Raw genomic sequence first — 18,302 nt, 5'->3', positions numbered from 1 at the left:
CTATCTGGAGGGCAGCTGCAGGCAAGTGACGTGCAGAGCAGCTGAGAGCAGCTGGCTGGATTGCGTCAGGTGCTGGCAAGTAGCACAACCTGCTGACCAGGCTGGCAGGCTGAACTCCAGCCTCCCAGTGAGTCAGCTGTGACTCGCTATAGCGCAATTGCTGAGGCTGGCTGCCAGGAGCAGGCCATGGTCCAGCTGGTGGCATCTCCCCTGCAGAAATTTTCCAGTGCAGCTCTCACTGCAGCTTTTCCCATAGTTGCAGTATACAGTGCATCCATTTCTTTGCCTACTGCCTGCTTTCACGAAACTTAAGGGGGAAAAAATTAGCTTTGAAGTCTGTCCACCCAGCTTTCAAAATGTACTGATTTCAGTCATCAAGTTCGGAAGTTACTAGGTGTACAGGTGCACTCAGACATATCACAGTTTAATCACGCAAGCCCTTTTTCCTTCAGAAACCAAGCTAAGCCCAGAATTTAATAAAGAAAGGTACGTACTTCAATGTGACACTGAAGTCCCTAGGCAAGTGTTCTGAGCATGGTTATGACAGCAAATAAGAAACAAAAACTCTTCTGCCTTGAATAACATACTGTTTAATTACAAATCCCTGTGTATTTTAATGCATTATATCATTTGTTGCAGCACTTCTTAACATTTACTGTGGGGATATCTTTTAGCTTTCATGACTTTAAATTGGTTTTGTTTTTGTTTTGTTTTATATCAGGATTGTTTTATCATGAAGTTACTGCAGGCAAACTATTTCATTAGTGCAGCCATTATTAACGTTTAAGTCTGCACAGTAAGAAATAGAAATCATTTGATGACTTTAAACCCCTCTAAGTCTTTCTTGTTTCCCTTTTGATTTCTCTGTCATCTATCCAAACCACACTGTCAAATAAGTGTTGTTAATGTCATAATTTCTACAATACCTTCTTTTTCTCTTTAGATGCCCTCTCTGTACCTCTGCCTATAGTATCAAATAGAATTTCACAGATCCAAGAGCAAGCTGGGTTAGGAACTGGGATCCCCCCTATCCAGCACAGTCAAAGCAGCATGACCTGTTTTTAACGAACTGTTCATGCCTGAATCAAAATGAGACTGTGGAAAAAAGTGGAAGGAAATGCATCCGTTAAGTCTTACTTTCAAAGTATCCAGTATCCTGCATACAAGTGATGAAGATAAAATACTACAAATAATGCCTTAAATTTGCCATTGATTTCCATGACTGTTTTATTCCATGGCCTAATCCCAGGTTTCATCCAGCAATATTATTAACATGTTGGATTGATAAATTGCAAAATAATCTTAAAGTTTCATAACTCCATTTGAAATTTTCCATATCTAAACTGCATATTTAGATAAAATGATAAGTTTTATGCAAACAGTTTATACTAAAATGGCCTTTTGTGATAAATATGGTAAAAAATAGTTAAAAGTCTAGCATAGCTCAGTAGTTTCGGAAAACATTTTTTTTCTCTCTTGTTTCCCTGAGATAAGTTTCCCAGTAAATGTCCACAGAAATGTATCCAAGGCAGCAGGCAATGCACTACACAACTCCAATGGCTGCACACGTCTAGCATGTTGTCATACAGTCTAGGTTAATGAAGAACGCTCACAGGACACCATAGAAGGCATCACCAAACTTTCAGGAAGTTTGACTTTTGACTATTCAGGAAGTTGCATTTTGGCAACAAAAATGCACCTTCAGTACTGGGGGCAAACCCCAACAACTGTGAAGCCCGCAACATTGACAAGGTCATGGGAATTTTCATAGAATCAATTAAGTTGGAAAAGACCTTTAATTTTGTTAACAATTTGCTGGGTTTAATGTTTTACTCTTTTTACTTCATCGTGAAGACAGAGCTAGCCTTAATGACAAAGTATTTTTTTCCTAAAGTAAGATTTTCAAGAATGTGCTGTTACCCTTATGATCTGTCCAGTTACTCCGTTCAAGGCTGTTCTTGGTCGGGTGAGCACCACATAGCTCTCGTAGCCTGTTGGTTTGTACCAGCTTTTGAGATTTTTGATTCACCTGTATTTTATTTTTGGAAACAAACAAACAACAACAACAAAAAAAAGCAGTCACATTCCCTCTTGATCTCCTGAGATGTATTAGATAAGAGGTGTACATTGTGAGAAGCCTACGTTGTTAGAGTATCTTTAAAAAAGCAGATATTTACTAATGAAGCTTCATGAGGCTGTGTGGAAAACATTTGCATCCTTAATTCTTGTACTTGTATGCATAGGGAAGTGCATTCAAGAGAAATGTGATGGTTCCAGAGTATCAAAATGAATGCAGTTTCTGTAATTATACACAGTACCCCTTAGAGTTTTGACTGTTCATAGAAGCTGTAATAGCTTTAAACTTCTCCCTTCTGTATGAGCTGTTGTGAGGCAGTGTGCTCCAGCAGGGAAGATGTGAGGAAATCCACTGACAAGATTTTCAGCGTTAACTGCTGCTAGTGCATACATCAATGCAGGGACAAGGGCGAGCAGGTCTTAAAATGAAACAGATAGTCAAAAGGTGGCAGCTCAGTGCTCTCCAGAAATCACCTGTCTATGTATCATGATCCATGGTGCACACTGTACTTAGGCTCCCGGGGTCACCATCTGCTTTGGAATACCCAAGGCTCTGAGCTTTTGTTCCTGGTTTTTGCCCCGAAACTGGCTTGTGACCGTGAGCAAGCCATTTCACTTCTGTGCCAGTTAGGAAATGTGCCGGTGGTGTTTGCCTCTCCCCTGCAAGCTGCCAACAAAACCACAGATGACAGGAATTACTCATTATTATTATTAATACTTTCACCTCACACCAGAAATCCTGCATTACCCTGAGGTCAGGTCCATGCCACCATTCAACAGAAACTTCCTTCATCCTTTTCTGCTTTCTGCTACCCTTATTTCTACTGCTACCTACAGCCTGCTCTCTCAGTTCTCCACAGCCACTGGCATGATCCTCTGCCAAATTCCTGACTATGACAAGGTTACAGAGTGCCAAGTGAGAAGGAAATAAAAGCCCTCTAGGAAGCGGGGAGTGGTGGGAGGACAACAGAGGAGGGCTTTGCAAAGGGCATTTGGGTGATGTTGGACCTTGCTTGTTTCTTCACTTCGGGCTTTTCCACTGAAGATTACTGCTGACATACATAAGGGTTGGTGCCAGCAGTACTGGAAAACCTAGCAGAAGACTTAAAAGAGGAAAATACTCAAAATTGTAGTCTTTAGTTAAGGACGCGAATTGTTTTTTTGTACAGCACTATGGGGGAAAAGCATTATGTAGTCTGCTAGTGCCACTCTGAACTGCTGTGAACAAAAGTGGTTTGATGGCTTGTCTCTGCAGCACCAGACCAGCAAGCTCTGGGGAAACTGCACTTCTGTAACAGCAAGCAAGTTGAATGTGCAGATGCACTTTAAGACTGCAGCTACTGTAATGTTTACTGTTTTTTTTCCAGAGGCAGGAGTTATTTTAGTCATCTCCTAGGTACAAAGGATATGGGTGCCACTTACAAGCCTGTAGGTTCTGTTTGTCAAGCCCACAGTAACACAAAGAAAGTGACACAGACTTCCTAGGAAGATGGACAGTCCCCTTGCTTCAGTCAGCAGTGTCATCAGGCTAGCATGGTTTTCTAATGCAGAACACCATGATCAGTTCTTCCTGATGGAAAACTGTGGTTTTTCCAAGTTTCCTATGTTATTGTGGCTCACTTATTGGTGATTTGAAGGTTCATACTTGAATCCAGAAATTCAGACGAATACCTTATTTAAAAAATTCTGAATTCTAAGCTACAACATAATAGTTTATTTCTAAAATGAATTTATTTTAAACACTGGTGCTTCCAGCACAGGGTAAATAAGAAAGGCAAAAGTATTGGAGCAAAGGAGGAGAGAAGGTACAGAAGAAGGAAGGGGACTTAACTGAGGCAATAGGTGACTTTAAGTTTTGCACATCTTTTTTTTCTGCTAATGCCAGTGAGCTCCATCAGCCGGATATTTCAGCTGGTGAAGTCTGTGTATGGTAATACAAGAGTTTTAATGCTGTGTATGACACACAGTTGGGCTAGAAATGGTTGTTTCTCCTCTGTATCCCTTTCAAAAATTGGAAGACAAATTTGCTGTCTACAAATGAGAGCATACTGGAATGAAGTATTGATTGTAATTTTAAAATGTGCCTTTTTTTCAAACCTTACAGCTAGTGCTGTAAAAAATCCCTGTTGAAAAGAAAAAGGAGTCAGGATTCAGTAGGTTTGTAAGTCAACATTGATCGAGACATACCTGCAAGAGCTCATCATGTCAGTTCTTGCTGCCACTTCTAATCAGATGATTGGAAAGTGTTTGCACATAATGAATATAGTTTCACTCTTCAGACAGAAAGTCTTTGATCTCAATAGTTTCTCAATTTAAGCAGAAATCAGAATATGAAGTAAAATTGACACATAGCCATGTAACTTCCCTTTTGAAGTTGTGTCCATCCCTTCCTTTTATTTCCAGGGTTAACTGAAGGCAGATCTTTTCTAGCTGCTGCGTTTGTAACTCAGTTTATACCATGTCTCTCCTGCACTATCCCAATAGAAGAACAGTTGATTTTATCTCTTTGGGGGATTTTGCTTATCTATTGTTTGCTTTTTTTTCTTTCTGCACCTGCCCAGTTGAGCCAGTTGATGCCCGCCCCGCTGCAGACAGAGGACTCACCACACGACCAGGTATAGAACTTGCATGGCTTTTACCTAACCTGTGTTTTCCCAGCATGTGTGTGGTCTGCTTGAGCTTAAATGATGACATTTTCTTTGGTGTAGCCATCTCTTAAAATGCAATGCTATGTCCTGAACTGGGAGCTGGTATTCGAGGAATGAGTTGACACACATGGGCCACGTGAGTGGTGTCTTTATCACAGGTGTTCAGTACATGTGTGTGCAAAGGGAGTGGGACTCAGAACTGGCACTCACGTCGTCATCCCTGGCAGCAAGAAAACTTCAGTGGATGCAGGATGCAGTAGCCACAGTACCCCAGAGTGCAGAGAGCACTTAATTCCAGAACATATAATAGGAGTACCATATTCTCAATGCAAGTATCCTATTCTGTGTAAATCGTGGCTAATAAAGAATTCATCTATACCATTTTAGAAGGGCAGGGTACATCAAGATCTTTTTGCAGTGATACTTATCTTAAATAATTCCAGGTGTCTAAAAATTGATACGTATATTCTCCCTCCGGATTCAGTGAAGACACTTCTAGGCAGTTATCCATGCCATTGTAGGATAGAAAGAGGTGAGTGTTTGCCCTCTGGGGGTACCAACATCTTCCTGGCGAATTCAGAGGTGGATACCTCGACTCAGGTTGCAATTCCTTAGAGTTGTGAGATAATTCAGATTTCAAAAGGAAAAGGTTGCTTTTCATACTTTTTTTTTTTTTTTTTTTTTTTTTTTTTGCTTCCTAGGTTGTTTTTCCCTCACTTCTGTTTAGGAATATCTAGAAATGGATGATTCCAGTGATTGCAAACAAACTTTGATTTCAGATTACTTTTCAACACACAGTGAGAGTAGATCAGATTATTTTAGGGTCAGAGTTATTTCAGTGTCACATCATTTTAGTATTTTTTTCTTCTTCAGATCAGATCAAACTGACCAATCTATCTTCTTTTTCCCTTCATCTTTGCCTCTAAACTTCTATTGGAAAGCATTACGGGCAACACCTTCCTAGTGTGTTTAAATCTCTCCCTAAACTCACTGGTATTGACTGACTACAGCAAATGCTACAGTGGGGAGTGAAGTAAGACCGTATCTTACAGCAATTGGGGTGTGCGTTGAGGCTGTCCAGGTGGTGTGTTCCTCGCACTGTTTTAGGAGTCTGATACTGGTGTTTAGAGCCTTCATTCCACAAAGAAAGCCTGGAAACTGGCAGAGTTCTTGTGGTATTAAAGTTTGTGATTGCTAACCTGTTTACTTTCAGCCTTTGTGTAAAATCTCCTGTTAGGAGGCCCATATTTATTACCAAAGGTTATTCCGTCCTGCCTTCCATTGCCATACACACGTACACAGAAGCGACAAAGAAATCATTGGTGTCACTTCTCCAGGGAAAAGGATTTTCTCATACTACCGTACCCTAGTTTCAGAACGAAATGTGTTTTTTCAGGCCATTGTGTCAGAGCACTTTGTTGGTTGGGGTGATATAAATAGCGCGAGAAGAAACTGGCATAGGTTGTGAGTAGTCTTTGTCAATGTGTGTGATAGACTATTAAGGAAAGGTAGAAATATTTCAACGTGATCATTATGACTTGAAATTCCCAGCAGATACAGGAAATACTACACTATGAAAAGCACATGGAATAAAAGTAATGCCATCAAGGGGCCTTTGTGGCACTCACTGTGTTTTAGCACAGTTTAAGTGGTGCCAGGGCTCTCGTGTTGTACTTTTGGCGTAGAGATTGAATCCCTTGGGACAGGCAGGGATGCACACTGCATTCCTGCTTGCAGACAGTCACCTGACTAGAGAGGCTGAAATCTCTCTGTTGTGCCTGCCTTCCAAATTTCACAGCATCAAATTTCTAAGATGTGTATATAAAATAAAGATTTTACCCCTTTATCGTAATGTTAAATATACTGTAGCAGGAAACAAAATATACTTCCTTCACCATTTCTGGTAGACCTTCATCCTTACATCTTTAGTCACCGTGCCCAGATTTCTGCAAATTAGCTCTTACTGACAGAAATTCTGTCAGTACATGCCCACCTGATTTCCCATCATCTTTTGAAAGTAATTTATCTGCCTAAGTATTTCAATTTGACAAAAAACTGGTACTGGTCGGAGTAGCAGTCATAAACTAGGAATTGTGGAAAGCAGACGGACGGTTAATTAAACAGTGTGAGACACAGAGGACTTCTGACGGTTTTAAAATTACTGTACTTTAAAATTGTTTTACATGCTAATTATAAACAAAACATCTATGTTAGAGTTTAAAAGAGGAAAAGTGATACTTTTTTTCTGCAGTCACTATCCTTTTAGAGTAGTCGGTTGTTATTCTTTAGGAAAAAATAATCTGGAAAATGAGGATATTATTACAGAATGAAAAGTATTAGCAGGGGGCCCGGAGGCAGATTAACACACACAGCTGCTTGTAACTTTTTGTTTTGTTTTAATTGGCTGCATTCCTGTTGATTTCCCGAAAGCTTTGCCACTGCCATAGTCTTGACATTTCAGTTTGTATTTCTGCTTATCTTGCTGAAGTGAACTGGGTGGTTACCAGCTTCTTCAAGGTTAAAATACCTTGTCATGTCAACCTGCGATAGTCCAAGCCTGGTCTTAAGAGCAATTGAATGTTTTTAGGTGTTCAAAGTCACTGAACAAAATTGGCTCTTGAAGGACCAACACAAGCACACAGGCACATGCCCTTTTTTCCTTTTTCCATTATCTTGTTACTAGTTTTCATCCACATGACATTCTTGCAGTGATCACTACATTTTTCTTAACAACAAATCTAGATCATGTGGATGATACTCGTCTCCTTCCTAAAAGAGAGGTCGTTTGGTCACAGTACAGAAGGGAAAAGCAGGCACTTTTTTGTGATCTCTGGGTAACTACGGTCTTGGTACTTCAGTACATCATTCTCTCTCTTTCAAAACAAACAAAAACTTTGAAAAAAAGGCATGAAATGTGAAGAGTTGGCCAATCCATAAAGCAGGAAAGCTTATGAGTAGGACCTTGTCCAAATCTGTACCTCTGCTGCACTCCACTTTGACGAGCAGCAGCTGTAGCTTGAATTTGAGTCTGACTTATATCAGTCCCAGGGGGAGAATAATTTGTGGGGAACCCCTATTTCCTAGTATAAATATAACATCAGCATGATTCACACTGGTATATGAAAAGGAGCCTGATGCTCCACATTTTGCTTCCCTTTTTAATCCACAAATGGGGGAACAGAAATAAGAACTATGCCTAAATCTCTCTCCTCTCATCTCTTTCCTCGAAAGGAAGTAAACAGAGGTAATAAGAAGGTCAAAGGGAAGGAAAATACCTAGATGTACTAAGCAGTCATCAGTGAGCTGTATTTTTTTATACAGCCTGAGATGTTAAGGCATTTATGTCTTGATCCTTCTATTTATAAATTGCTTCATATAGGGAGACAACTAAAAGGACTCAGCCCAGCCTGAAAACTTCCATAGGAAGAGCTGCAGATATGAGGAATACCACTTTAGTTGATAGCCTAGCTGGAAGAGCTTTTTCAATAGCATCTCCTTGCCCATTCCTCAGAGGTCACTTTTTCATGATAAATATTTAATTTTTTGCATCTGAATTTTTGGTAATTATTAGTAACTTTGTTCTGTTTATTCCTAGAAAGAGACATAAAGGTATATAAAAAACAGTCCAGACACTCATAAACAAGTTCCCTCTTACTTGTGTTAACCCTGCAGTCTGATTTATGGAAATTAAGTAAAGATTAGAAAATTTGCCATCAGAATGGATGTTTCCTAATATCAGCAGGTTTTCTGAAGTTTGAGGATAACAGAAGAAAAAATGTTGCTCTGTACAGGGTAAATCGTATTCACATCTGTTGCACAGTTGCAACTGTAATTACACTGCTAACAGCTAAAATTATATCACTAACAGGATGCCCACAGTTCACATTGCAAGGAGATTATGAAGTTAATTGTGTTATTTTCTTCCACGTAGTGTGGCTTGGTGGTTTGTTTTTTATGTTCTCCCAACCCTTTTTCAGTAGATTGTTTTGTAAACATTCAATAATTTTGAGGAGAGCTTGCACATAAAGCTGCTTCTGTGTCTCTGGCCCTTCTGCCAATAAATCATGATATCTCTTAATTCTATTACATATTATAGGAGGCTGAGGGATTTTTTTATATATGGTTGCAGAGGCTCTGTAAGCCTAATGACTGTTCCGCAGAATCATTAGCACATATGCTGCACTCTGTATGAGGTGAGGGGCATAGAGCAGCTTAGAGAATTATTTATGATTTTCCTGACAGAAATTGCCAGGTCTTTTTCTGGTCTTGGTGATGTTAGTTCAATACTGTTGTCTTTAACTGTCTGCAGCTATCAACTAAAAATCTTTCGTAGATTTTTTTCCATTATATAGTTAACTGTGAATGCAATTCTATATGCATCTGCTCAGTATATGTATTGATATGCCAGAAAAAGATCACCAAATTTTACTTGTTTTGATTATTGATTTTTACACACCTGTAAATTATCTTTGGTCTTCCAGAAAATACTTATTTTCAAAGTAAGTTCTAACAAGAATTTTTCTTTCAAAAAAAAAATAAATAAATTCAAAGGAATTTAAGAATTTAAAGTATTATCTTTAAAATAAGGTTGAAAAGCTTCTTCTAAACAAACAAGCAAAAAAAAAATGTTTACACTTATTTACTGCTTTCTCCAGTTTGGGTCCTGTAGTCATCCATGAAGTAAAAGCAAACCACCATTTTACTAACTTCCAAGAAGAGACAAGGAAGTTTTGTATCTTAAAATTCCTCACTGATACTTGAGTTGTCTTTACAAAAGTCAGTACATAATCTTCATTTTATGCATGAGGAAAATGAAACAGCTGAAATGACCTTCACAAAGCGGTAAGAGTCTTAGGGAAGTAATAGTTGTACTTCTAGTAAGAGCTTGAAGTTGTCTACCCAGATAATTGCTCAAATGCTTTATTCTTTTCCATCAATTTTTGTTTGTTTGTTTTTTGTTGTTTTTTTGTTTGTTTGATGCAGCTTTACCCAGGGAAAGCTGCTTACTACACTTATAACAGACTCTGGTTCCACAAATCTTGTTTTTTTTCTTAAAACTACTCAAAATACAGTTCATGGACACGGAGTTAAATGTTTTCCTGAATTCTGTCCTCCTTTCTATTGCTCAAACCATTTTCAATGTGCTACTTTTTTTCCCTCTATGTAGAGACCATCCAATTCTGGCAGTTTCAGCTCTGCTTCATTTGGAGGTTTGATTTTTATCTCTAAAAGTAACTGGAAGAACACAGGCAAAACTAAGATTGTTTCAGATCCTTGCAAAACACTCACAAAGTCTTGCTAGGCTGCGACTTAACCAGTAGGTGAACCAGTCACAGACAGCGTAGCAGATAATATGTACTTCCAAAGTACTTCCGTGGTAGAATTCATCGTATCGTGTTTATTCTTGTCTTTTGTAAAGACTAAATATATATTTAAACAAACACAAAACCTTATCTGTGTAAGAGTAAAATGTTCCCCAAAGCAGCTGCTTTGTTTGTATTTCATCTGAATAGTTATAAACTCCCCGTTTGGAGTTGGGTTTTTTTGTTTGCTTTTTTTCCCTTTAAGTGCAAGGAACAATTAAGTGTGTATACGCTGCTCTGTGATGTTTGGAATACAGGTGTGTGTGTTTGTATGTGTGTTTATGTATAAATATGTGTATATACAGAACCAGTTAACATGCTAATTAACAAAAATATAATTAAAAGGCCATCATTCAAGAAACCTAATTATTCAAGAGCAAAACAAGAAAAAAAGTGGATTCTCATTTTCTGTTACATATACAGTAAGTCAGCACACATTTATTGTTAGAAATTTGTTTTATTTTATGAAAGTATAACCTTAACTAGCTCATTATGTTGGATTTTACTGGATGTTTTTAATACTGTGGTTTTGATGGCTAAGTAGTTATGTCAGTTTTGCTAAGAAGATGCAAGTTAAAATATTTACCAGCTGAATTGTAGCATTTTAAAATTAGAGTAATTAGGAATGCAACTCCCTAAAGATAGTATGTAATTTAGAAGAAAAAGCACTAATAATTATCATTATTTTTGAGTTTGCAGTGAGGCTATTGCTCTCATTTTTCTTCTCTTATTTTGGCTTTTGTCTTTGAATTGTGTATTTTAGACTTGGTAATGGAAAAAAACATCATTTTGAGTAAGGATTAAGGATCTTGTTTTGTAGTTAACTTCTATTTGTATTCTTGTCTTCCTTGCAAGAGTACAGCGGTCTTAGCTGTTTGCATCCTACCTGATTCATACACCTCTGATAAAACTTTTAGAAAGACACAGATTTTTTTTCCTTCTTCAGTTACTACCTTTGAACACTAAATCTTTGATTTTAGCATACGTGTCTAAATATGTATTTACCAGGACAGGAAAGTGTATGAACTGGAAACAAAAAGAAGGTCTAAATTCTGCAATGTAGCATGGTAGAAAGACATTTTTTAACTCCATGTTTAATTGTCTTGTACCAATTATTTAATTGATCCTAGTGCAGAGTCATTGTTTTCCTACTATATAATCAGTTATTTTTGGAAGAGCACCAGTTTACCCTCACTGTACTCCTTAAAGTCTTTTTCTTTCCTTCTAAGGGAGATAGGAGGAAGAAAAAAAATTCTATTAGGTTTGTTAGTACAATAAAAGTTTTTTCTCTTTGTGACCAAAAAAAGTGCTAGCTGCCGAAGGCAAGTTTTAAAAGTGAAACAATATTTAACTGTGTAATAGGAAGTCCTATTTTGTGTTCAGATGCCATGGCACTTTTTTGGTTTGGTGTATAAGGTTAAGTAGCCCACCAGACCTTGACTATATTGGCCGAAAGCAAAAATTTTCTGCCTGATCTCCACAGATAATTTAGTCTGCTGCATCCTGGAAATACAGTAGTAGCCTGGAAGTACAGGTCCTATGTTACTCTTTAATGGGAATGGAAGAAGAGAAGGGAAGCATCCAAGAAATGTGGCTTCAGGGAAGCCTGAGGGTTTAATCTCGTGTTTTTCCAGCAGATGAGCCTACTGGTGAACTTAGCATCTGCTGTCATGCTGTAGCTCATTGCTGTGAAGGCTACTGACCTGTTCTGCCCCCAAATGCTGCTCTAATTCCTGCCTGTGGTATTTGGCTAACAAAAACCTACTGTCTAAGCTACCATAGCTCACTTCCAATAAAAGTGGTTAGAGCCCAAGAGCAGAGGTACCCAAGCCCATCATCCTGCCTCCAGCGGTGGTGCGTACAGGATGCTTAGAGATTTCACCTCTGCCATATTACTCCTAGCACATCCACTGAGTTTTTGGCAGCCAGCATTTGATAGACGTCCAGGACTGGAAATTGTATTTTACCATTGAGTTTAGTATCCCTAGATGAACCTTTCTTCTTCGCATTTGTTCATTTGTATTTTGAATGTTCTTATTATTTGTGCCAGTGAGTTCCACAGTCCAATTTTGCGTTGCACCAGTTTATATATACATACTTTTCTTTTGTTAGTTTTTAATCTGCTGTGTCATAACCATGACGGTGTTCTGTACTTTGGAGAAATAATGAATAGTCATTTCCTATATATTTTCTCCTTGTTGTTCACAGTTGCATAGACGTCTGTATAGTTCCCCCTCATTTATCTTTTTCCAGTCTGGGGACTCGTGATTTGTCTGGTCCTTCACTGTACAGAAACGATTCATACCAGTGATTGTCCCCCTGCTTTGTATCTTTTCTCGTTCTGTCTTTGTTTGTGGTGGGGTGACCAGAAACGGTAGCTGTATTTAAAATGAGGTTGCATCATTTATATGGTGGTGTAATGACGTTTTCTGTTTTCTCTGTTCCTTCATAATTATTCCTATCTTTCTCTTCACCTTTCTGACTGCCAATAAGCCAAGTGCCCGCAGAGAACTATCCGCAGTGACTCCAAGGTCTCTGTCCTGGGTGGACCAGAGCCAATGTAGAGCCCGTTGTTGTGTATGTATAGTTAGGGCTGTTTATCCCTGCGTGCACCTCTTTGCATTGTACCAACATTAAATATCCTTTCCCTTTTATTGCACACTCAGAATTTGTATATCTATCCTTCTGCAGTTCTTTGCAGCTGGTTTTACTTTGACTGTTTTATTTTTAATTTTTGTCAATAAACTTTGTCCCTGCACCGTTCACTCCCTTATCCGGATCACGTTTACAAATAGCACAGCACAGATCCTTGTGGGACCCTGCTGGTAACCTTCCTCCATTGTGAAAAACGGCCGTGTGTTTACACTCTGTTTTGTCTCTTAATCAGCTGTAGGAAGTCATGTGGGACTTTCCCTCTTAATCCTTGCCATCTTAGCTTCTGCCACCATTTTGATGAGGGATCTTCTCAACCTCTTTTTGGAAAGCAAGATTCCCTGAAAGCCAGCTCATCTTTCCCATGTCCTTGCTAGCTTGTTAGTGACCTCCAAGAGATTCGGGAGCAGGACTTCTCTCTACAAAACACAAGTTGATTCTTCACCAATATATTTCATATATGTATGTATATGCTCTAATCAATATTCATATCTTAAATGAATTTCAGCTGTAGCAAGCAAGTTGTGCAGCTCCCGAGGTCTTTCCCTGGGGGAGTTTCCTCGAGGTGGTTTGGCCAGCATGTCTGAGGGGCAGCCGGTGGGGCCGTGCAGAGCAGCGAGCGCTGGGGAGCCGGCCTCCTCTTCAGCTGCTTCAGCCACGGGCAGCGAACCAAGTCCCAGGAAAGCCCTTTCCCCCCAGATACTTAAACTATGCGAAACACTGCTGTTCCACTCTTGTTTTCCCCCTTTTAATTCTGATAACAAAAAGACAGAAGGTTTGAAGAGGTGAGCCTCGGTGCGGCCAGATACATATTCTCATTTTCTTCACTTCCTGTTGATGCAGGTGTAGGGCTATTTTGAGATGATGCTCAAAGGAGAGGGAATTGTATTCTTAGTTTGGAAAACCAACCATAGCTGCTTCAAATATAGAGAATTAAACCTCTTTTCAGGCACCATGTGGGTTTTATTTCCTTCATTTTCGTTTCCTCCTGCGTTTCATTGACAGAACATCATGGTTTGTTTTCAAACTGCAGTTCCTTAAGTACTCAACTGTTCTAGCATTTAGAAATGGTCTCGTATATATATGTCATAATACACTTGTCAGTTAATAAAAGAAGAAAGAAAGGTCTTCTAAGGAATAAAACATTCCTTAAAAAGAAGACACTTACTAAGGTAGAATTTATGGGGCAGTTGGACTCTTCAAGAAAATAACCATAAATTCTTTACCACATGAAGATTATTCTTTTTTTCTTAAAAAAAAAAAAAAAAAAAAAAAAAAAAAAAAAAAGGAAGGGAGAATGAGATTGTCAGTACAGTACAGTCTGGAGAAGTTCTTGGGAAGGTCTGTTCTCACCATCTCATAGTATAAAACTAAATCAGTATTTAATGGAAAAAAATGCTCATTCAAAGGCAATAAAAGGGGAATAATGCTTTCATTCAGTGCTGCTTCAGATTGTGGCACATGGAAGTCTTCAAGATTTTATTGAGAGTCCAGAGAGGTGGTGGAGCACAAGAGCTATCAGTAGTATTGAGAATTTTAGAAGAGATTTTCCCTCTGCATCAGAGCTTAAGGTCAGCCCAAATATTAAGAATCAGTCGGGTCAATAAAATTCTAAAATAAATATAGACAAGGAATATGAAACAGTTTGTCCTTATCATATTAGACAGGGTGAGGAAATAACTTCTTATAAACACCATGCTTCTGCAGTGTTTGTACCTCCAAGAAACATAAATGTCAATCAGTTTCACTGAGAAGGAAAATAACCAGTTATGTGAATATCCATATGTTCTCTACAAGCCCGAGCCAGCTTTCCAGGACAAAACATTCATAGATACACATAGAGGATGCACTGCTCAGCTGTTGTATGTCTGGCTCATTCTCTTAAGGCTGTTTTCCAGGAGGAAATCCTGCCCTTCTTTTCCAGTTAGGCAAGTGCAGCATCTCCCCTTTGCACCCTTAAGGACGGAACAGGACTGCAAACTATAATTAAAATCACTGCAAGCTGTGGTTACTTGGTTTACTGTATCCTTCTCATCAAGAGATGGAGCTACCATGTCTCAGGCAGAAGTCAGTTCTGAGCAGTCTGAAATATAAAAACAAATAAGAACTCTGTAAACTGCACCGACATTATAGGAGGTTATTTTGGCATGTTTGTGCATACAATACAGGCTTGCAAGAAACAAGAAAATAGAATATCTGGGGTTCCCCGCCTCACACCATGGGTATGTGTTTTTTTCCTCACAGCAGCCTGAGCTTAGGGAGAACAGTTTTGGCCTGAACACTAAATTTTCTTGACACTGCTAAAGAGGCTGTCAGAGCAGATCCGCCTGCATCCTATGAGCCAGTTCAGGAGATCACTGTTGGTCCCCAGCAGCTTAATTCTTGCTGTGTTTCGTACTGAAAGCCTTTCATGCTTGTGCCAACATAGCTGCAATGAATTAAGGAACGTTAACAGGGGAGAAATTTTACCAGCTTGTTCTGTGTCACCTCAGTGACTGAAGCATCAGAGGTACCTCACGTTCCTCCCAGTTCCCTTTCACGCTGCATCACACCTCCTCCGTGTGAATGATACCATTGCTGTGTGCCCTCGTAGTGGTGGAGGTAAGCAGAGGGTAACTGAATCGATGACTTTAACCAATTGTCCTTGTGGTGCAATGCAGGTTCTGGGTTGACCAATGTTAAAACAGAAGAGATATCTGAAGTCAAGATGGATGCAGAGTTCCGACATGACTCAGGATATGAAGTGCATCATCAAAAGCTGGTGAGTGAACAAATGGTCCTTTCTGCATTCGTGTTTTGAAGAAATCCTGATCGTGTGGGTCAAATATGGCCGTGTTTCCCCTGAGTGATGTGGATGCTGAAATTGCCGATGGGTAGGTTCTGTGTGAACAGATGATGATTCTTCTGATTCTCTCTTAAATGGGAGTAAAGCTGGAATAATTTCAGTAGAGAAGATAGAAAGCCATTAAGTCTCATGTGACGGGAAATTCTGGCAGTTCCTACCCTTGCACTGCCATGTGGTCAGATTGGTCATTTGGGTAATACCTGTCTGTCACTGTCACGTAACTAAAGAGAAGAGATACAGAAAAAGAAAATGTTAAATAAGTTGAACTTAAACTCATGGAAACACAGCATGGTATGCAGCAAGAACTAGTGTAACACCATTTCAGGAATAGATTCTTTTTCTGTCAAAACGGATGGAGGTGGTACATGAAGGAGCTGAACTCCATGGAGCGTAACCTCTGGCAAGATCCCGTGCTTTGGGATAAGAGGATACTGGCCTTAATTTTGTCTATCTGTGTATTTTGTTCTGCAAAGTATATTCAATTATTAACAGATTAAGGGCAAATAGGAGCAAAATACTGTTCCTCCTTTGAACTGTGTTTCTTATGAACACAAAAATAACAACCAAAAGCAATGGAAGTAAGAATAAGCATCAGTTCCTTAATAAGTAATGAAGAACCCATACAGCAGCATTAGCTGTAAACCTTTTCTGCTTTCTCTTTTGTAAAGGTATATTACATGGTGAGATTTCAGTTCCGTGACTTTCTATATCCTGATATTAAACTTGAAAGCTTTTTTTCTTAATATATTCTTAAAGCTAAGTAGTGCTGAAAATTAAAATTAACATGGGACTTAAATTTGCATTTGAACTAGGCAATCACTGTGTGAAAAGATATTCTGCCATCTCTTTGATGCTGAGAACTGAGAATTCCCAGTTTGATGAGCTAATCCAAAATGCATTAGCACTAATTTGGGAAATTCTGACGTGCTTAGCTCAGATGAGTTAAATACCCTGGTGGAGTAAACCCATGCAAGTTTGTGGAAGGGAAGGAACTTGCAGAAATGCATTTTTAGCCACTTGCTCGTTAGTTATCGATCCTGTGTCACACGCACTTCCCTGCAGCAACCTTTAATGTTTAAGTGGTTTGATGCAGGCACTTTGGAGCCGCCAACTGCCCTTCCTGTGGTAGCTGATGGGGAGTGCATTGTAATCCATGCACCCGGGCAATCCACATCATCCTTTAAGTGGGACCTTTCAAGCTTTTTGAAGCATTTAATGCCGTGCTTCTTACTGATAGCTGCAACCATTATTTAAAAATCAGCAAGCTGTCCTCTCTCGGTTATCTGTTCAATTGAGACTGAGCAAGGAGTCCAGTATTGTTGAGAAAGTGCTGTAATGATGCCTTACAGGGCATTGCTTGTTTACTGCGTGCCATATCCTAGCTGATGCCCTTCTCCATTAGCTTTAATTCAAAAGCAGTAAGCAGAAAATACTTTCATTTGTGTTTTCTTCTGTGCCCTGGAAAGATTTACTGAAACAGTCTCCTTAGGATAGTGCTTTGAATTCAGCTGTGCATTGCATTCTACATGGAAACTATTGAATTGGTCTGAAATTGCACTTTTCTTCTTTGTGGGTGCTCACATTTTAGCTGTGCATTAAGTTGATTTTCATGACTCGAAATGCTTAAGGCCTTCCTCTGTTGCACATGTATATTAGCTGGGGCATTTCACAGGGCTCTGAAATAGTGTGGTAAGACTTTCATTCCTCTCCAGGTAAAACTGAGAAAAGAAATTATTACTTCACATGAGCTTATGCCAACACTGTCTATTGTGTGTACTTTGCAGTGAATTCTTTGCTTAAATGTATTTTTTGCTTACAACTAGGAACAATATAAATATTTATACTGCATGTTTTAATACCTCTCCAAGGAAGTCTGTGTTTCTTAAAGACTGCAAATGTTATACAGCTCATTATAATTCTCAGCTGGTTTCCTGCTTCCCTCTGCATTTTGGTTAAATGCTTGTCAAAGTATTTAGCCTTTCAGAGTGAGGTAGTCTTACAATTCTGTGAATGTAATTTATTCTCTAATACTTTTTGCCTATTTTGGTTAATAATAATAATAATAATAATAAAAGCCTAATATTGACAAGCAGACAAAAGGCTTGTAAAACATGCATGAATGTAAAATATAGCGGTATATACAAACGGGGACAGTGAAAACAATTGTTCACATTTCATAGCTGGTCCTGTCGCTAAAAGCCAGTCTTACTGAATGCATAGTAAAGCTTCTTGCTGTCTGCTGATTTGCCTTATCAGTACTTATGGTTCAAGTGCATCTTCTCTGTTTTTCTCACGAGTTTCACATGAGTACTGTCACCATGCAGGTATAGCTCATTCTCCCTTTACCCTGCAAAATCTCAGTGCATCCCTTAGGTCAGCATACTCACGTTTGTTGGACTCTCATTTCTTTGGTGTGAGAATTTACTCCATGCTGGTTGTGTGCACGTTTCACTGTTATCCTAAAGGTCTTCACTACTCCTGTATTGAAATGCATCAGATGTAGTCCAAACAAGCTGAACAGATGTAGATTTAGGAGCATTTTGATGATTCACATTTGAAATATAAAGACAACTGTGTGCTCCCTGGTTACTTCTTAGAAGCATATCAGTCATTTTGCAGTTATCTTGATTCACTTACCAAAAAAAAAAAAAAAAAGCCACTACGCTCACACTTCTTTTGTCTCTAAGTCCCACGTAAACCAGAGACATGGGGCTGAGT

General features: G+C 39.0%; 1 protein-coding gene across 4 annotated transcripts in view; it reads left to right on the top strand.

The window, feature by feature from the left end:
- The window catches only part of APP (amyloid beta precursor protein), a 211,232-nt gene that overhangs the window by 184,389 nt on the left and 8,541 nt on the right, over window positions 1-18,302 (top strand). For 2 of the 4 annotated variants that reach the window (XM_035315531.1, XM_035315529.1), the window contains 2 exons: window positions 4,638-4,691; window positions 15,400-15,500. In XM_035315531.1, the coding sequence (XP_035171422.1) occupies window positions 4,638-4,691; window positions 15,400-15,500 (155 nt within the window). The remainder of the gene's footprint in view (window positions 1-4,637; window positions 4,692-15,399; window positions 15,501-18,302) is intronic. The other 2 variants (XM_035315530.1, XM_035315532.1) reach the window with 1 other exon arrangement.

Source organism: Oxyura jamaicensis, chromosome 1, assembly GCF_011077185.1.
Source record: "Oxyura jamaicensis isolate SHBP4307 breed ruddy duck chromosome 1, BPBGC_Ojam_1.0, whole genome shotgun sequence".
Taxonomy (NCBI): domain Eukaryota; kingdom Metazoa; phylum Chordata; class Aves; order Anseriformes; family Anatidae; genus Oxyura; species Oxyura jamaicensis.
This window is presented reverse-complemented; position numbering and strand designations above follow the sequence as displayed.